The 18,764-nt window shown below is 38.1% G+C and overlaps 3 protein-coding genes and 1 pseudogene across 5 annotated transcripts in view; 2 read left to right on the forward strand and 2 right to left on the reverse strand.

Annotated features, from left to right (window-relative positions):
- Nucleotides 1-3,359, forward strand: part of LOC143893571 (uncharacterized) — an 8,455-nt gene extending 5,096 nt beyond the window's left edge. The window contains exons 3-5 of the mRNA XM_077399108.1: nt 1,710-1,904; nt 1,984-2,375; nt 2,443-3,359. Of these exons, the coding sequence (XP_077255234.1) occupies nt 1,897-1,904; nt 1,984-2,375; nt 2,443-2,951 (909 nt within the window). The 5' untranslated portion in view covers nt 1,710-1,896 and the 3' untranslated portion in view covers nt 2,952-3,359. The remainder of the gene's footprint in view (nt 1-1,709; nt 1,905-1,983; nt 2,376-2,442) is intronic.
- Nucleotides 3,360-3,562: 203 nt separating this feature from the next.
- On the reverse strand, nt 3,563-5,917 carry LOC143893569 (uncharacterized). 2 transcript variants are annotated; one of them, XM_077399105.1, is made up of 2 exons: nt 5,801-5,917; nt 3,563-5,691 (listed from the first exon to the last, which is right to left on the reverse strand). In XM_077399105.1, exon 2 carries the CDS (start codon nt 5,284-5,286, stop codon nt 4,240-4,242), a length of 1,047 nt encoding a protein of 348 aa, XP_077255231.1. In that variant the 5' UTR covers nt 5,287-5,691; nt 5,801-5,917; the 3' UTR covers nt 3,563-4,239. The 2 variants fall into 2 exon arrangements, with proteins under 2 accessions (XP_077255231.1, XP_077255230.1); XM_077399104.1 differs by having other exon boundaries at nt 5,806-5,915.
- A 7,593-nt stretch (nt 5,918-13,510) lies between these two features.
- Nucleotides 13,511-16,794, forward strand: LOC143893568 (uncharacterized; annotated as a pseudogene). Its single transcript, XR_013255844.1, has 6 exons — nt 13,511-14,011; nt 14,234-14,369; nt 14,651-14,845; nt 14,941-15,120; nt 15,575-15,777; nt 16,049-16,794. The product of XR_013255844.1 is annotated as an uncharacterized LOC143893568 (transcript).
- LOC143893570 (uncharacterized) lies at nt 16,693-18,629 on the reverse strand. Its single transcript, XM_077399106.1, has 2 exons — nt 17,661-18,629; nt 16,693-17,505 (listed from the first exon to the last, which is right to left on the reverse strand). Exons 1-2 carry the CDS (start codon nt 17,994-17,996, stop codon nt 16,807-16,809), a joined length of 1,035 nt encoding a protein of 344 aa, XP_077255232.1. The 5' UTR covers nt 17,997-18,629; the 3' UTR covers nt 16,693-16,806.
- Between the last annotated feature and the right edge of the window lie 135 nt (nt 18,630-18,764).

Raw genomic sequence — 18,764 nt, forward strand, 5'->3', positions numbered from 1 at the left:
ATGAAAATGAACACGAAGTTATATGAATGTCATAGAAGATAAAAACAAAATATTAACCGTAGCAGTAAGTCAAAATGTCCAAAATGAAAATAATATAAATAGTATTAGTAAAAAAATATCAACGTTTAATAAAAGGACACAAAGTTATAAAAAATAAAATTAGGCAACAGCAAGCTAAATTAAAAAAAATTACAAAAAAAATTAAGAGATGATAAGAAAAGAAAAATGTTAGAAAAAGTGTTTAAGGATGTATTACCTATACCTTCCCAGCCAAAAGTACAGTAATCTGAGAAATCCAATATATTGGTTGTATGCATACTTTAACGGCTTACTACTATTTAATATCATAACAAGGACATTAATGTTACTGACTTAAGTGATTTTAACAAGTTTTTATGATTATTAACAGCGTATTTGTAAATATTCTTAATAGAGGCTCAAAACTTTTGGCTGGGAATCTTCCCTGAATCTAACTGCTAGAAATAAAAATCATACATGTATAATATGAATAAAGACAGAAAGTAACGGTTAAATATGATCAAAAATATCACGTAATAGTATAAAATATTATTATAAAATAAAAATAATACGCTAAATATACGAGAATAAAAAATATAAATATCGAGCAAATAACACAAGAAGACGTGGCAACACCGCCCGATTTTAACTGTTGGCTGCACTGAACGCCCGACTGCACTATCACATGACTGTCATAGTATCTGTTGTACAATATTGACAGCCGATTATTAGAAAAGTGTGGTTAAATAAAAAATGTTGAAATGAATAAAATCTCGCTTTTAATATATAAAGGCAAGTGAATTTCAGATCCTGTATATAAACATCGGCTGAAAATGTCGGAAACCGGCAAAAAAAGGCGAAAAATATCCATATTAGTTACCGACGTCTTTATAGGCGTCTTCGGTGTCAAACGCCAAAATCTGCGAGAGTGCTGCAGTTTTTACTTTTTTTTTTTTCAGAAACTAGTCAGTGAATCATTGTGAAATTTATAGAGAACCTGTGCCAATGTATCCTCTATACACCGTAATTTTTTCGAGATTTGTTTTTTATTTTTTCTTTACATTCTGAATGTATATGTTTGATAAACTGTCAATCTCCATAAGAACACATACAAAATTAAAAAATTAATATCTTTTAAACGAGTCAGACAATCATCTGAAATTTTCAACACAGGTTTTTAGAATATATAAGTGCACAATCTCTGTAAATTTCAGCTTGATCCCTTTATTTTGACTGAACGGACATACATCCTTAATAGTGACCAGATTGAATTTCTAGAAAGAAACGCGGGAGAAAGATTAAAAGCTGGTCTGCTGTTACAGTAAAAAAAGCATTGAAGTTAAGATTTACATGTGGAAACTCCCTTGAGGGTCTCTAGTGCTTTTCAGTGGGGTTGTTCAGTGAAAGCTAGCATAGAGTGCAGCACCATATCAAAATTGGTAGTATTTCGCGCAAGTTTCAAACACCAATTGTTAACATATGGGAAAAATCAGTATTGTAATAAAAATATTATCACTGTATGTCAATCGATAATGTTTGTTCGCATTCATTAACTGAAATATTAACTGAAATATATTAGACATAATAACCTATATATTGACGTTTGGATACATATGTCACTGTGCGGCTTGTGCAAGTTTGATTGTGCGTGTTGCCGTGTTTATTGATAGCGGTTCTTCAATCTAGAACAGAAATGATAGTGTGTTGTGCGGATAACTGCACGAATAAAGGAGTGCACAGATTTCCGAAGGATAAGAAGAAAAGAAAACTTTGGGAGAATGCACTACCCCAACATCGGCACTCGGACTTTAAAGTTACAAGTGCAATGAGATTATGTTCTGCACATTTTAAGGAAGATGATTTCTTTAAAACAACCAAATGTACGGGTAAGTCGCACAAATGAGTAAACTTTTATCTTATACCACACTATAAAAATACAATTATATCATTTAATTATTTTTACAGGGTTTTAACGCTTAAAAGGAAAAATTTGAAACCTCATGCAGTACCTTCTATATTTACCAAGCGAATAAAAGCTTCTGATATAAGAAAAATGTTATTTGGAGAAACAGAAAGCACTGTAGATAGAAACTACATGGAATTGAAGGAAGACTGTGTTACAGCATGTATTCAAATTGCAGAAGTGAATGTTCCAGGTACTACAAACATTGTAGCTACAGAAGAAAAACTAAAAGACAGCAATAAAACGATCGAGGTTAACACAAGGAAAGTGATAGATGATACAGAGACAAATGGACAAAAAGATGCAGAAGACGCTTTACATAATGCAGCTAGTAAACAGGGGACCGGAGTTTTAGACAGACCAGGAGACAATCATACTAACAGCAAAATTAGCGGTGAGTGCCACTATATAATTTTATTCTATTCCATTATTCATAAATAATGTATATATAAATGTTACAGAGATTATGGAGATGCATGGATGTGCAGACATACAGATTTTGGAAGAAATCCCACGTGTAGAACATGAAGAAACAGTCAGTGAAACCTGTATTTCCGTCAGCTGCGACATTCCAAATTATGCTGTGAATAGTGAAGTACGGGCCGATGATGCAGAAGTTGTAAATTACACGGAAAAGATATTTAAAGTCGACGTGGGAACTCAGAAAAGTACTGGGTTTTATAGTATTGAAATGTTCGAGAACGACGCTGAAGACATTTCTTTTTATACCGGTCTCAAATCTTATGCCAAATTCCAGCTGTTGTTCAACACTTTCTGTCCTGAAGTACATCGTCTACGTTATAAGTCACATAAAATTCAATCAATTAGCAAAATGAACCAATTTCTTTTAACCTTAATGAAACTGCGCCGAAACACAACCGAGTATGAATTGTCTCGGTTTTTTGATATCAGTAAAGCGTCTGTGTCAAATATATTTGTAACATGGATACATTTTCTACATCAAATGTGAAGTATGTTAGACACATGGCCCTCTAGGAAAATAATTAATTATTATATGCCTAAAGGGTTTCAAAAATATTATCCGTCTACTAGAGTTATAGTTGACGCAACTAAAATCCCTATCCACAAACCAAATAATTCTATAGCACAACAAGCAACATGGAGTACATATAAGAATAGGAATACTGTTAAAGTACTTGTAGGAGCATCACCTAATGGGTTATTGACGTACTGCTCATCAGCATACGGTGGTAGTACAAGTGACCGGCAAATTTTCGAACGTGGGAATCTCTATCAACAGTGTGACCCTGGGGATAGCATAATGGCGGATAGAGGATTTAACGTGCAGGATATTTGTGCTCCAAAGGACATTACTGTAAATATTCCACATTTTTTGAAAGGAAAGAGTTAACTGCCTGGAATGGTAGTAGTAAAGGACAGAAGATTGGCTTCTGAGAGAATACATATTGAAAGGCTTATTGGCCTAACGAAAACATATACGATCCTCCAAACACCATTGAATGGGTATTATGTACCACTGGCATCAAAGATTTACGAAACATGTCTCATGCTTTGTAATTTTCGTGAAGGAATTGTCGGAAAGGATGCTTAATGGCAAATATTAGGCTCCAATTAATGAACTTTTTTTGACGGAGGAAAGTGGAAATGAAGAGACAGAATAACAAGAAAAAACAGAATGCATATGTAAACAATTTCTTTATTGATGTATATTACTTCTAATAATTATGCACATACCCCTGAATAATATTCATGTATGATTATTTTAATAATTATTGAAAATGATTATACTGAATCGAAAATAAAACAATTTTTTATGTATTAAACGATGCATTTTCCTATATGAATTACATTTCCTATTGTATCATTGAAACTCATTATTTCATACTCAATCAACTAACTCCTTCAATATGTATGCTGCATTTATAACTTATTAATAGTGTAGCTTTATAATATTATGTCTCATGCTATTATAAATCTCTTCAGTCATACAAAACTTATGAATAACTATCACATAAAATTATATTACAGATATCCATAGGAATAAACGAAACATATATATCAGTCTCAGTTTTATCAGTAAATTACTAATCGTTATCACTTGCATCACATATCATTGAACATCACATATTATTGAACCTACCAATATACTTTTAACAATACTACTGACTAACTAACGTGTTGTAGATATTTTCTTAAAATTGCTACGATAACTCGTCAATGTTAAACTTTATAGTAGTGAGTAACGACTTCATAATTTTTAACATAACAATAGAGGATTAGCTTGAGAAAACAGCATAGTTTTTAAATAAGTACTCTTTAAAAATAGCGGGTTGGAAGTAACAGTAATAAAAATTAACGAGAGCACAAACCATTACCGTTATATGCTCCTCATCTCGTGGTACATTGATAACACACATCTCCTTAAAAGTATAAACAATTAAAAGTGCAGTGTCTTTCTTCGTTACGAAGAGCTGCCCTTGAATTTGATAGTAGTAGGCATGAGTAGAATCGAGGTGAAGAAATCCATTGTCATCTTCATATAAGAAGGTGATTGTTGTCTCATTTATAAAACAGTGCCTTTGAGTGTATGGACACTTAACTTCTAATATTAAGCCGTCTTCAAGGATTCCATCTGGAGAAGCAGCTATGAATGGATGCTCTGGATGAAGTACAAGGCCAGAAGGTTGTACTTTCTTGCCACAATTAGATTCAAAAATTTCAATTGCTTTCGATTCGTACAGCTTCCCGTGATCTGTCGCTTTACTCTTGAAAAAAGTAGGATTTATTATTCGCAGAGCTAAGGCTTTTTTAGCGGAATCGCTTTTTGTTTTGCAACAGTAATAAAAATTGCTTGCAGTTATCCGGTGACGCCGATATTCATGCCATTGTGTATTCCCATCTTGTCCACGAGTTCTGATTTCTATACTTTTGATAGTAGCTTCATTTACATTTAATAAGTTTAAGTCGCACAATAGTTGGTCCTGTATACTGACTTTCGTATAATCATGATCCCACAAAAATGGGTTGGCAGGCATAAAACGGTGCATTATCGGCATAGTACTGCCAAAATTGGCGCTATAATTGATGCATTTATTACGCACTCTTTCATTATATTTTCTCGCATCCAAAGTATCTGGTTCTATAGGGTTGAATGGAATAATCGTTGCTCGATCGTGGTTCTTGAGATGCAATAACTGCTCTGCTTTCAAAGGAGAACCACGATAACTCTGCCGCGGTTTGTGGAATGTCTGCAGTTTTTGTGTTCCTACCTTATGCAAAATCAAAATTTTCTCCCTCACAAATTGTTCTGCTGCCCATAACATTACGAGCACGTGTTTGCAATGAGCCGTTGCCCCACTGCCTACCGCACATTCACAATGAGTTTGCTCTATTTCTCCATACTCCGAAAGTTTTACATTAACAGTATATTGAATTGAGTATGTTTCCTCATTTGTGCCTTACACTATCCTCTAAGGTAGGTTTCGTTATTACGTACCGCTATGCGAGCATTCAGTAAAAATTCATTCTGGTACATTTCTTTGCCCAAGTCTCCGTTCACGCTATATCTCTCCAAAAATAGCCGTATATGCTGCTCTGTTATTTGTGGTAATATGCAGTTACTACTAATATCTCTGTATGCTGTAGGATCCGGTGTGTTCAATAATGAATTATCGGAGACATCTGCGCTTTCCGTACAAAAATTATTATTTCGATCATAATAAATTAATCTGAAAATAATTACATTCATTTCATCTTCATACACCATTGTAATAAATCACTTATACGTGTTGTAAACCTAAAATTGAATTAATAACCTCATTTTTTATGACATTTCACCTTACCAATCTTGTAAATCCTTCTTTTTCCCCGTTACTTTTGCTCCCCGAGAACGGAGCTCTTTTTTTAATTTTTCCACAGACCAATTTGCGTATTTTTCGCCACTCATTATTATCACAATTAATAATGATTCTTTCGCTGCTTTGAAATTTGCGCCGCTAACTACCAGGCACAGTGGCTCCCCTGTGCGGGAGCAAAAGTTAGTGAACAACCTCGTTAAGGGTCGACAGGAGTAACACTACCGACCTCTGTCGGGTTGCTTAGCTGCAAGTTCGTATTTTATTTATTATAAATTTTTTAAGAGTCAAAATGGAAAATCCGGCTCTGTACCGCCTTGCGGCTGATCTTACTGATTAAAACGAGCATAAGTTTAATGAGATTTGTTAATTAATTTGGCTAAAATTTGGGAAAAACCGTTCCTAAGCAACTTTGCAGCTCTAAGCAAGCCTGAAAAGCTGCTTAGAAAAGGTTATATATATATATATATATATATATATATATATATATATATATAATTGTATAATTGTTCTAATTTTGAAATAAATTATTATTTTCACAATATATTCTTTATTTTATGTAAATTTACGTTAGTGGTAACAGTTTATCAGTCTTAAATTGTGTAAAAATAAATACCCTGACAAAGAACATAACACAAATAATATAGCAATAATATAGCAATTGTATCGTATGAAAAAAGAACAAGGACAGAGCATGATGGAATATATGAATAGCTTCGTTGATAAAGTAGAGCAGTTAGAAGATGCAGGGATAAGACTGCCGGAAGAATTAACGTCGATAATAATATTGAACTCATTACCATCCGAATACGAAAACTTTTGTGTCGCTATGGAATCACGGGATAACATACCAACGATCGATTTTCTCAAGACGAAACTTATCGAAGAAGAAGCACGACGCATCGATCAAGATGATTGCAAGAGTTCAGAAAATAACGCATTAACGGCAAATAATAAAGGACATAATAAGAACGCGAAAGACACTCATACAAAGCACGTGAAGAACTACAAGTTTACAAAAAAATGCTATAAGTGCGACAAAATTGGGCATAAATCGGCAGAATGCAGGAGCAAATCGAAACGTCATACAGGAAATAATGTTCAAGACGCAATGTTCGCATGTGCCCAATACACTGGACCGCAAGAGTCAACACAGTGGTGTCTAGATAGTGGCGCAACAAGCCATATGTGTCACGACAAGAAGAGATTCCATGAACTAGACACGAATAAAAAGTGCGAAGTTTACACAGCTGCAAAAAATTCCGTTGAATCCAATGGTGTTGGAGATGTAAAAATGAAAGTGACATTGAAAGACAGTAAAGTTAATGACATTAAATTAAAAGACGCAATGTTAGTGCCGCGTTTTAGAAGTAATCTCCTTTCAGTATCTCGCATGACAGATAACGGTTATACAGTGACATTTAAGAAGAAATGCGCGTTCGTGAATAGACGTGATGGTTCTACAGCGTTAATAGCTAAAAGACAAGGTCAGTTGTATGTTATAGATGAAATTGAACAACCACGAGCCCAGGCAGCACCCGACATTGGAAACGACAGCCTTCTACGCTGGCACCAGAGGTTTGGCCATTTAAATCTAGGAGACCTAAACAGGTTAAGTTCTCAGGAGATGGTAATTGGTCTAAACATAAAAGGTAATTCTAAAATAATTGATTGCGAAGTTTGTAATAAATGCAAGATTCATCAACTTCCCTATAAAAGTTCGACTAGGAGAGAGAATGAAAGGCTTGGATTAGTGCATTCTGACATCTGTGGCCCCATGAATGTCCCCTCATTAGGCGGAGCCAAATACTTCGTTACATTCATAGATGACAAGTCCAGATACGTAGAAGTGATGCTGAAGAAGCGATCAGATGTGATAACAGCTTTCAAGGCCTACAAAAAACGCGCAGAAAAAGAAACAGGTTGCCAAATAAAGAAAATTCGTACCGACAACGCAAAGGAATATTTATCTAAGGAATTTAACGATTTTCTTGAAGAAGAAGGAATCAAGAGACAACTAAGCGTCGAATATTGCCCTCAAAAGAACGGTGTCGCTGAGCGTGCTAATAAGACCCTGGTGGAAATGGCACGCTGTATGTTGCTCCAATCTGGAGTTCCCAAAAGTCTATGGGCTGAAGCTATAAATACTGCGGCTTATATTCGTAACAGGTGTCCAACGAAGATACTGGAAAACTCGACGCCGATAGAAGCTTGGTCAAATGAAAAACCATATGTCGGTTTTATGCGCATATTTGGTAGCAAAGTCATCGCCCTCGAGAAGAAACCCTCTAGGGAAAAATTTGAGCCAAAAGGAAAGAAATACATATTGATTGGCTATTCGCAAGAATCCAAGGCTTATAAATTGTGGGCTCCCGGTACAAAAACGATATTAAAGAGGCGTGACGTACGATTCATTGAGGATCTAGAGTGCGAACCAAACGCCACGGAAGAAAACTTTGGAGCTTCTCTAAGTCCAGATTGGCATAAACTGACGGAATCACCAGAGATTAAAGAATCGACCACCGCCCATGAAATAAACGAAGAAATGAACAGTGAAGTAAACTCCGGACAAGAATCGGACGAAGAAGATGAGAAAGAAGAGGAAGAAGAACAAATCGACACTCCGAAAACTTCAAAAAGAGGTCCCGGCCGACCAAAATTAATGAAGACAGGAAAGAAAGGCAGACCAAGAAAGATATTTCATGAACTGAAGAAGGAAGAAGAAACATCAAGTGAACCGTCAAGCGTAAGAGAAATAGAGAACAGAGTCGACAAACAAGAATGACTAGATGCTATGCAGACAGAGTACAATTCCCTGATGAAATATAAAACGTGGGAACTCGTAACACGACCCAAAGACATAAAAGTATTATCCAATCGATGGGTATTTAAAATAAAAAGAAAGCAAGACGGATCAATAGATAAATATAAAGCACGCTTAGTAGTGCGTGGCTGCGAACAAAGACGAGGCGTGGATTACGAAGAAATATTCGCTCCCGTAGCAAGATATGAAACTATACGTGCTTTTCTTGCAGGATGCGTTCAGGAGGAGATGCATGTACATCAAATGGATGTCGTTACTGCGTACGTACAAGGTGACCTACCAGATGAAATTTACATGGAGCAGCCTGAAGGGTTCGTAACTCAAGGACAAGAGGACAAGGTTTGCCTACTAAGAAGACCACTTTACGGATTAAAACAGGCGGGTCGATGTTGGTATGAAAAATTAGATGCTTATCTAAAAAGTATAGGTATGATGAATAGCGACGTGGATCCTTGTGTGTATGTAAGTACTGATGAAGATGACAAAGTGATTATTATAATTTATGTAGACGACATACTCATAGCGTCCAAAAATGTTCGTAAATTACAAAAACTAAAGGAAATTTTGAGAAATAAGTTTCAGATGAATGACTTAGGTCCTGTAAATGACATCCTTGGAATAAATATAGAAAGAGACGGACCTACAGGAAAAATGAAATTAACTCAACGAAGATACATTGCGGATATGCTACATAAATTTGAGATGGAGAATTGTAAGCCAATATCGACCCCGCTCGAACCAAACCAGAAGTTAATGAAAAGGATGGGATCAAACATCGAGGAAGAAAGGGCGAACATGAAGCATAAGCCATATAGAGAACTAATAGGAGCCTTAATTTATTTAGCCAATGCAACACGTCCGGACTTGGCATTTGCAGCTAGCGCCTTGAGTCGTTTCTGCACGGATCCAGAGGAAGCTTATTGGAAACTCGCGAAGAGAGTACTTCGATATTTACAACGTATCGCCGATTACGGTATAACATGATGTAACGATGCACCCCCACACATGCATCATTCCCGGCGAAGAACTGCCGGATGCCGCCCGACGATCTCCATCAGGCGAGGAAAGGGCGCGGTGCGCCCACCTTATTTTTAAACGACTTAACTCCGATCGTGTGCGCGGCACTCCGCCGCACCGACATCTTCCCGGGTCTCCGACAGAAACCGCGCCTCCGAGCGCGAGCACGCTTACCGCCACGCCGATTCCGCTCCGCTCCGCCGGCGGCGCGGCTCACGCGGGAATCGGCCTCCCCTCCCTAGCGTACCACCCGGGCAAGTATAAAATACCGGCGCCGCGACAGGTAGACACTCCGATCCGAGTCTAGCTACCTGTGCTCCGCTACCCTCGGAGACGAGTACCTTTCCGCTTCCTAGGCCAGCTTACGAAACGGGGTACAGCGTTCTGTGCCTCGTTCGAGAGTTCTCGAGCGCTGACCGCCTTCCTACCCGGAACACCCCGTCTGCCACGGTAACCAGGGGTCGAGCGTGCTCGGCCTCTCGACAAGGGTTCTTGCCGCCGGAACAGTCGGACCTCCTCGTCAACCGATCGACCAGCCTAGCCCCTGGCCGTTCGTTTTCCTTCCCACCACGCCGCGTAATTAACACCGGATCGTATCGCGAGAAAGAAACCGCGCCGAATAACATACACGCGCCCGCGCCGCGAATCTCGCGCCGCGGGCCGACCAGCCATTGGCCTGCTTAAAGGCCCGTTCGCACGCGTACCGCATCGCGCCGGTACGGACCACCTGATTCGCGTCCGCCGCATACACCAAATGCGTTGCAATTATCGCGGCCGTCTTATAGCATATAATCCGCCCGCGTCCGCCGCATAAACCGAATGTGTTCCCGTAATTTGCAATTATCGCGACCGTCTTATAGAATATAATCCGCCCGCGTCCGCCGCATGAACCGAATGCGTTTCCGTACTTTGTAATTACCGCGACCGTCGTCTAGATTATAAACCGCCCGCGTTAGCCGCATGGTCCGCATGCATCTCCGTTGTAACTATCGCGACAGTCTGTTGTAATTGAACCACCGTAATAAACCACGTTCCATATCAAAACTGCCTTCTGTCTCTGGGCCTACCATCGAACTCCTGGTCCGGCGAGCTAGTCCGCGTTCGATATAAACAGCCAAAAGGCAGGCCGTTACAATATATTAAAGATTGTAAGAAGATGCAAGCCTATGTAGATTCGGATTGGGCTGGCGACGTGGAGGATCGAAAGTCATGTAGCGGTAACGTAGTTATGTTAGCTAGTGGCTCGATAAGTTGGGAATCAAGGAAACAAAAATCGGTCGCGTTATCTACAATGGAGGCGGAATATATGGCCCTCTCGGAAGTATGTAAAGAAATAATATATTTGAGACGTTTATTAGAACACATAGGTTTTAAGTCTTGTGTAACGGGTGCAACAGAGATACATTGTGACAATCAAAGCGCAATAGAGTTGAACAAAAATCATGTGTTTCATGGCCGAAGTAAACACATTGATATTAGATATCATTTTTCGCGGGAAATTAGGGATAGAGGCGAAATTAGTATAAGCTACTTACCTACCGATAAAATGATAGCGGATTTATTAACAAAACCCCTAACCAAAGCGAAACACGAAGAATGCGTGAAATTATTAGGGTTAAGACTATAGTATTAAGAAAGACGTTTATATAGAACACATTGATAGGAGGAGTGTTGGAGTAAGGACTAGCGTTAATCAATGCGCTCTTCTTTAGTAGAGTTGATAATAATTATTTTTCTTTTATTTTATAAACCGCGCCATGCTGTGAATTCTGTTTGCGTTTCTCGCCGTATCGTGGCGCTACTCTTTACATATATATATTGCTTTTTATCCCCCGATTCGGTGCACTCTCGTTTTGTACGCACACTGCGTTGGTTCTGTGAGACATATTATACCGAATAAATACTTTGCCGTATATTACATATAATTAGTGTGTGTGTTCTATCCGAATCTCAGCCCAACACTTATAGAAGAAGCTTTATTGTGATGGTGAAAAAAAATTGTTCAAGATTTTAAAAGAAATAGGTTTAGAATGTTCCAAAATGTCGAAAAATCATATTAGTAGAAAATGTCCGGAAGTATGTATGTATGTGTGTGTACGGATTTTTTGTACACACGTATCTACTTCTACATTTGCTTCCTCATAGAGGAAGCTTTGTTTTCGTAAAAAAAATTTTTTTGAGTTGCTTTTGCCAATGTGTTCAGAATGTTCTAAAACGTCGAAAAATCGCTATTTTAAAAAATGTCGGTATGTGTGTATGTATGTGTGTATGTGTGTATGTATGTGCCTTTACCGAAATTTCTATAACTCCAGAACTAATCAACCAAATCTTAACAAATTATATATGAAATAGGGGTAGAAAAAAAATTGAAGAATATATTAAATTAATAAAAATTGCTAATAATCAAGAGGTTCTTTTTGCTTCGTCAAATTTTTTTACTCAAGAATTAGAAAAATAAAAAAAAACGGTTTCCAGAAAATCGGTAACAAAAAACTATACATTTTATAGTACTTCCCGGCAAATTCTACCCCTATTTCATATACAATTCGTTAAGATTTGGTTAATTAGTTCTGGAGTTATAAAAATTTCGGTAAATTTGGCACATACACACATCTATGAGGAAGCCAAGTGCAAATTTCTAATTTGCACTATTTTTTAATAGCTACGACGATATACAAGATAAATCTATTTGGCGGGATGGCATTCCCGTTACCCATTCCGTCTATGGGCTTTCCGACACAGTAAGCGCCACAAATTACGTACAAGCTATTGCTTTAGAAAAAGTAATTGAGTTTGCAACCCGATTTCCCTCGGTCTCGCTAGCCGAAGGAGCGCGGCTGCAATTGGATTGACTTACCGCCAGACGATAGCTCAAAAGGGGATACCGAGGTCAGATTCCTTACCGTAATTCCTGTATCTAAGGTCTTGGACGATACCTTGCGATTGGGCGCCAGGTGCGATTATAGACGCGCACCACGTCTCGGCAATGCTCACCGTAGCCTCAATGGCCTCGTCGCGAGTTCAGGGCGTAAGTCCGCGCAAAAGAGGTGGAGGTGGAGAAGGAGCGTGACACAACCGACACACAAAATAAAGCTCGGCGATAAACAATATTAAGTAGGTATATTTCACATAATAGGCGAACAAATCGTATCGGAAAACCAGGGCCGGACGTCGCTCGAATGGCCGGTACCAACGCGGCAATCGGATCGGCCGTTAGCGCGCGCGGAGTGCGTGATGTTCACGCCCGCGAGACTCCCTTCGCGAACGAAGCTCTCAAGCGAGCCCCGCAATCTCGGTCTGGATACGCGTGACCACGCGGTAACGCCAATCCGCCCCCGTCTTAATCCCCCGATTCCGAACGCACGACATGAACAATCTTTATCCACCCGACATGACAATTCTCACCGACTCGACACCAACGATTCGCACACGCACGACACAATATACGCAACGCCACGCAATGGCGCGCTCGCGAGATCCTTCCTCGAGCCGGCGCGACGATATTTGCCCGCGCACGCGACGCAAAATATCCGCGAGGCTCGCGATGCACCACAAGATGCCCGGCGCGGTCCCTCCCTCCGTACCCGAATACGCAACTCTAAACACAATATGCACCGGAGTGTACCGCCCGCGGCACGCCTCCGTCCACGATTCACAAAACACGCACGGCGATAGCCGCGAATTGACTGCCGATCGTACGCGAGCTTTCGAGTAGGGCTTTCAGAGAGGCTCCTGGCTACGATCTCGGCCGGCCACGGGCCCGCGATCCCAACAAACAGCCGCGATAATTTTCCCGGCACCCACGACGGCGGGAGCCGGTAGCTAAATACGACACGTAATCAGCCCGATTCACACGGTAATCTATTCGATATACACGTTTACTTGCGCCGGGTCGCGACCGAGATCGAGCCCACAATTACTTGGTAGCACCGGAGTGGAGATCTTACAAGTCTGGCTGCTCGCTGCTGCTCGGCAGCGTCGGGGCGCTCGTTCAGGGGTGGCTCCTCGTCAGCGGCTCGATCGACAGTGAAAAGTGGTCGGTTCGGCGGGACGCGAGACCACGCCGGGCCCCCGCACTTGCGCCCTCAGGGTGAAGTCCCATGGAGCCAGCGTACGGCGTACCGGCGTACGGCGTAAAGAAACTTGGCCAATCACAGGATTTGCGCCCGTTTCGTTACGCCAGCACAAATTTTACGTTGGTTTATGCAGCGTAGGGCAACGTTCTGGCGTTTACACTACACAGACACGCACATGTTCAGAGTTCCTAACCTAATACCTAATAAAAATATAATATATTATTGTAAAAAAGGATTGAAGTTAAAAATGAATAAATACCAGTCCAATAATTTCTTGGTAAGTATCAGTTTATAAAATTGTCGATATATACAGCACGAAATAATATAAATACTAGAATTATAAGAAAACTGAATTTAAAAGCACGCTTATCAATTTGAATCAATTCTTTTTGTATGTTAGGATATCATCTTAATCTTAAGTTTAATATTATCAATTATTTATATGATAAATGCACATTAGAAAATGCACTAATTTACATAAAATAATGTTTATTTATAGAACATAAAATGTGGTTATTGTGGCGATATATTAGTCGTCGCCACACAAGAAGAAATGTTGTGTCACAATTGTTTTGAACACTACGATGAAAAGATGCATGCTGTATCCATCGATGAAGACTTTGTTGTAACTATTGGTAAGTTTTGCAGTAATAATACGTGTAGCTTTCCAGCAATGCACATAGTCGGCACTGTGTAATTTATTTTTTAACAGAGTGCTTCACAATTCCAACACAGCTCAAAAAGTAAGCTTTTTGCCGTGTGTTTCAGTCGTGCGAGTCTAAAGAGCATATAACAAGAGTTCATTAGCATTACGTTGTATCTATCTGTGTTACCTTGCTGGAAAGCACCCATTATGTTACATACACGTAGGTTTCAAATGTTAAATTTAATCTGCAATTAATTGTATTTTAACAAGTTCAAAACAGCAATCAAGCAGATACGGAGGACACTAGCAATGAACATCAGTCCTCAACAGATCACCGTGATGAGATGCTAATTAACGTAGTACAAACAAAGCCAGCATTATACAATTTCCACAAATTTCCACCTACCGAACGGACAAAGGCGAAAAAGAAAGCACTGTGGAAGGAGGTTGAAAATATATTAGGAGGTTTGTATAAAAACTTAAAAGATATTACTAAAAGTTGCAAAGTGCAAGTTATAATCTATTTTAAGAATACGAGTTAATTTTGTTTATGATTACAGGGCTTATGACTGCGGATGATGCAATGAAAAGATGGAAGTATCTAAGAGATTGTTACGTGCGTTACAAACGGCAAGTAAACGAGTATGTTCCAAGTGGATCCGGTGCACAACCGAAAAAACAGAAAATGTTCCGCTTTTATGAAATCATGCAATTATCGACGATCCATTGAAAAGTGCACCGTATGTATTTTTATATATTATAGTAAATAGTAAAATATAAATAGTAAAAGAATATAAATAGTAAAAAAAATATAAATAGTAAAAGAAACTAAAATTTAGTCTATTACATACATAATATTTCAAATATGCACTATAATTATAATATTTATACAATGTATAACCCTGCCAAAAATTGTGAAATCCAAAAGAAACTCTTATAAATAAATCCTTTACGCACTTCTATATAAGTATGTATAAATATTAATACAATTTGCGCGTAATCTGACCTGAGCGTACAGGTTTTTGTTTGATAGGATTTTTTACTGGATAACAGATTATTGAGATCTAAAAATACGAAAATCTGTATTATGATTGATCTTAATTTTGCCATGTGATATACATTTTCATATTTTTTCCATACTAACTTAATACCTGTATATATGTATAATAACATTTATATGTAATAATTTTTTAGAACTGTCAGTAATTTATCCGATTGCGATAAAGCTGCTGGAAGCGCACAAGAAGATGACGATTGTTTGCTACTATCAACTTCAACAACAAAGAGTACATGTGAAAATAGACCGTTGTCTTCAACTTCACCAGGAAACAGCATATGTGAACCGTTGTCAGGAGCTTTACGTCGGCCGTCACAAACTTCGACACCCAAAACAACTTGTAAGAAAAAGCTTTATTGCATTTTCTTAAAGAAATGTAACATAATCGATGTAGTTACGTAGTCGATAATTCTTGACTCTAATTTTATCTTCTAAATAACTTTTGAAAAATATTGTGGAATACTATAATATTTCCTGCTAGCAAAACTTCTGACAAAATCCTGAAATTTAATAGTTTTCAGAGACATTAGGAAAGCAGGTTTATTGACTATAATTATGACTATATAGTCTCTGATTTCCTTTTACTACTTTATTAAACTCTATTATTGCAGCGAAAGCATATAGTGACTCCTTGATGCCATCAGAACTACGTGACGATCTTAAAAAAGTTCTAAATACTCCAGTTCCACAAAAAGATGCCATTGATCATTTTGTTCTTTGTTTATCAGACGGGATGCGAAAGCTATCTCGTAAAAAATCTCGTTTATTGCAAATAGCAATTCTGCAGCTTCTTGCAGATGCAGAGGAAGAGGAAGCCAAAGAAAATAATTTTTAGTTTATTTTTATACAATATTTAATAACTTGTATAATTAGTATTTTATATCCGTGTTTATTTATTTTAATATTGAATGCTATTTGAATGGTTTTTTTAGTTTATCAAAAATTCAATATTAAATGTTTTTTTTTTAGTTTATCTTAAAGTCAATATTGAATGTTTTTTTCTTTTAGTTTATCATAAAGTCAATATTGAATGTTATTTAAACGTTTTTTTTAGTTTATTAAAAATTTTAATACTTTTAATATATCTTTGTATGTATATAGAATAGATACACTTTGGTAGACAATACATACACTTAATTTAGATACAGAATGTTAATAAAAATTACATATTTAACAACGGTTACAAGAAATGTCGACATATACTACAGCAAAGTGTAATTGGTGTATCAAATACAATAATTAATACAAATTTGATTATTCTGTTTGAAAAATATATTTCATTTTTTCATGAAATGTACAGTCTATATAGCATACTTCTTTTTTGTGTGGAATGAATAAAAAAAACATTTATTTTGTACTTCTTGGTTTTTTAAAAATTATTCTGCAAAACCTTCTCCCATTGCCATGGAACCGCACCAGTAGTTTCAAAAAATGTTGCAAAATCATCTCTTATTTGAGCACTACTCTTCGTCGGTCTACTTCTGTCGAACGTCCCTGCATCTTCCAGACCCGTGCCACGCAATTCCCGTTCATGTACATTTAATGTCGCATACCTTCTTTGTGTGTGCGGTAGCTTAAGTTCTTCTGATATTATGAAATTATGTAGACACGTAGCTGCTTTGATTATTCTAGTGGCAGTACGTACGCTGGCAATGATCGGTTTGCGAAATATTCGCATTCTCGCAGAAAGTATCCCAAATACACTTTCCACAATTCTGCGAGCTCGACTTAAACGATAGTTGAATACGTTTTTACGTCTATTAAGCCTACCACTTCTAGGATATGGCCTCAGCATGTATCGCGTTAACGGAAATGCTTCATCACCGATTAGAACAAATGGTAAAGCCTGGCCACCATGTTCCACAGGTCTCGGCGGAGGAATTGACAGCATACCGTTTTGTAATCGCTTGCCGATCTCGCTAGCATTAAATACTCCACCGTCACTACGCCTTCCTGGCGCACCAATGTCCAGTAATGAGATCCGATAATTAGCATCAGCAACAGCCATTAACACCAAACTGTGAGTGCCTTTGTAATTATAATACATCGAATCACTATTCGGAGGTGCCTGTATACATACAACGTCATGGAAAAGTAAAAAAGTTTATTACATGATCTACTCTATATATATATATATATATATATATATATATATATATATATAGTTATAATTTTGTCTAACTTCTCATAGAAGAAAATTGTCAAAGTATTAGAAATATTTACTTGCAATACTATGTGTTTCCCATCAATTGCGCCAATGCAATTGGGAAAATTCCATTTGTCTTGAAATTCATCGGCTATTCTTCGCCAGTTGTCTTCTGTTGGTTTTACAAATACCATATCTTTTAGTGTATCCCATATTACTTCGCATGTCTCTGACACTATTTTTGACACTATATTGTGTCCTACACGAAATGCGTATGATACGGATACCATGCTATCCCCTGAAGTTAAATATCGCAAGCAGATTTGAAGACGAGTGCGAGCAGAAATAGGCTCCCGAATAACAAATTGTTTCTCTATATGTGGTGAAACAATCTGCAACAATTTTTCGCACATTTCTGGTGTCAATCAAAAAAAATTGAAAAATTTTTCTCTGTCTTCGAAAACCATTTCTTGCACCAGATTGTTGCTAGCCCTTTGTGCGAATCGTCTTTCAGCATTAAAAATTGGTCTAACCCAAAATCTTCGAACATTGCGTCTTATTTATCTTTTTTTCTTCTCTTCGACTCTCATTAATTCATAAATTGTATATATTTGAACTATTTTTCTGCGAACAGCTTCCTTGCGCAGAGTACTTTCCGAGCACTTGTATATTTTCAAATATTTTATTAAATTTATAAATGCAAGCTCCGAGTCCAACATTTTGACAAGGTTATGCACATTTGTTTTGATATCATGTATATGAATGTCTGTGTTAAAACGTCACGTTGAAAATTTCATCGGGTGTCCCATGGGGCGTATTTACGCCGATGTAATGATCAATAAGCCAATCACAAGATTCCTTGAGGATCCATTTTAAAAATAAGCTTTGTAAAACAATACTGTGATTGGCTTATTAATCATTACGCCGCGTAAATACGCTCAATGGGACATTCGATGCTTGTGCTGGCGTAACGAAACGGGCGCAAATCCTGTGATTGGCCAAGTTTCTTTACGCCGTACGCCGGTACGCCGTACGCTGGCTCCATGGGACTTCACCCTCAAGCTCGCGATTCTTCCGCCCCGCCGATTGGTCGTGTGCGTCGCCCTGTTCGCGACGTTGCAGACGATTTTCCGCCATTTTCCCGCGGCCCGTTTGATTTGGCTGCTGGTTGCGCGCGGGCC

The sequence above is a fragment of the Temnothorax americanus genome, unplaced genomic scaffold (genome assembly GCF_048541705.1).
Source record: "Temnothorax americanus isolate GAGA-0224 unplaced genomic scaffold, ASM4854170v1 Scaffold121, whole genome shotgun sequence".
Taxonomy (NCBI): Eukaryota; Metazoa; Arthropoda; class Insecta; order Hymenoptera; family Formicidae; genus Temnothorax; species Temnothorax americanus.

What these genes read in the sequence shown, in the direction of transcription:
- LOC143893570 (XM_077399106.1), bottom strand. Translation starts at nt 17,996, where the DNA reads ATGTGCGAAAAATTGTTGCAGATTGTTTCACCACATATAGAGAAACAA. An exon ending in GGAAACACATAGTATTGCAA is followed by an intron (nt 17,506 to 17,660) that starts GTAAATATTTCT and finishes GTATGTATACAG; the next exon opens with GCACCTCCGAATAGTGATTC.
- LOC143893569 (XM_077399105.1), bottom strand. Translation starts at nt 5,286, where the DNA reads ATGTTATGGGCAGCAGAACAATTTGTGAGGGAGAAAATTTTGATTTTG.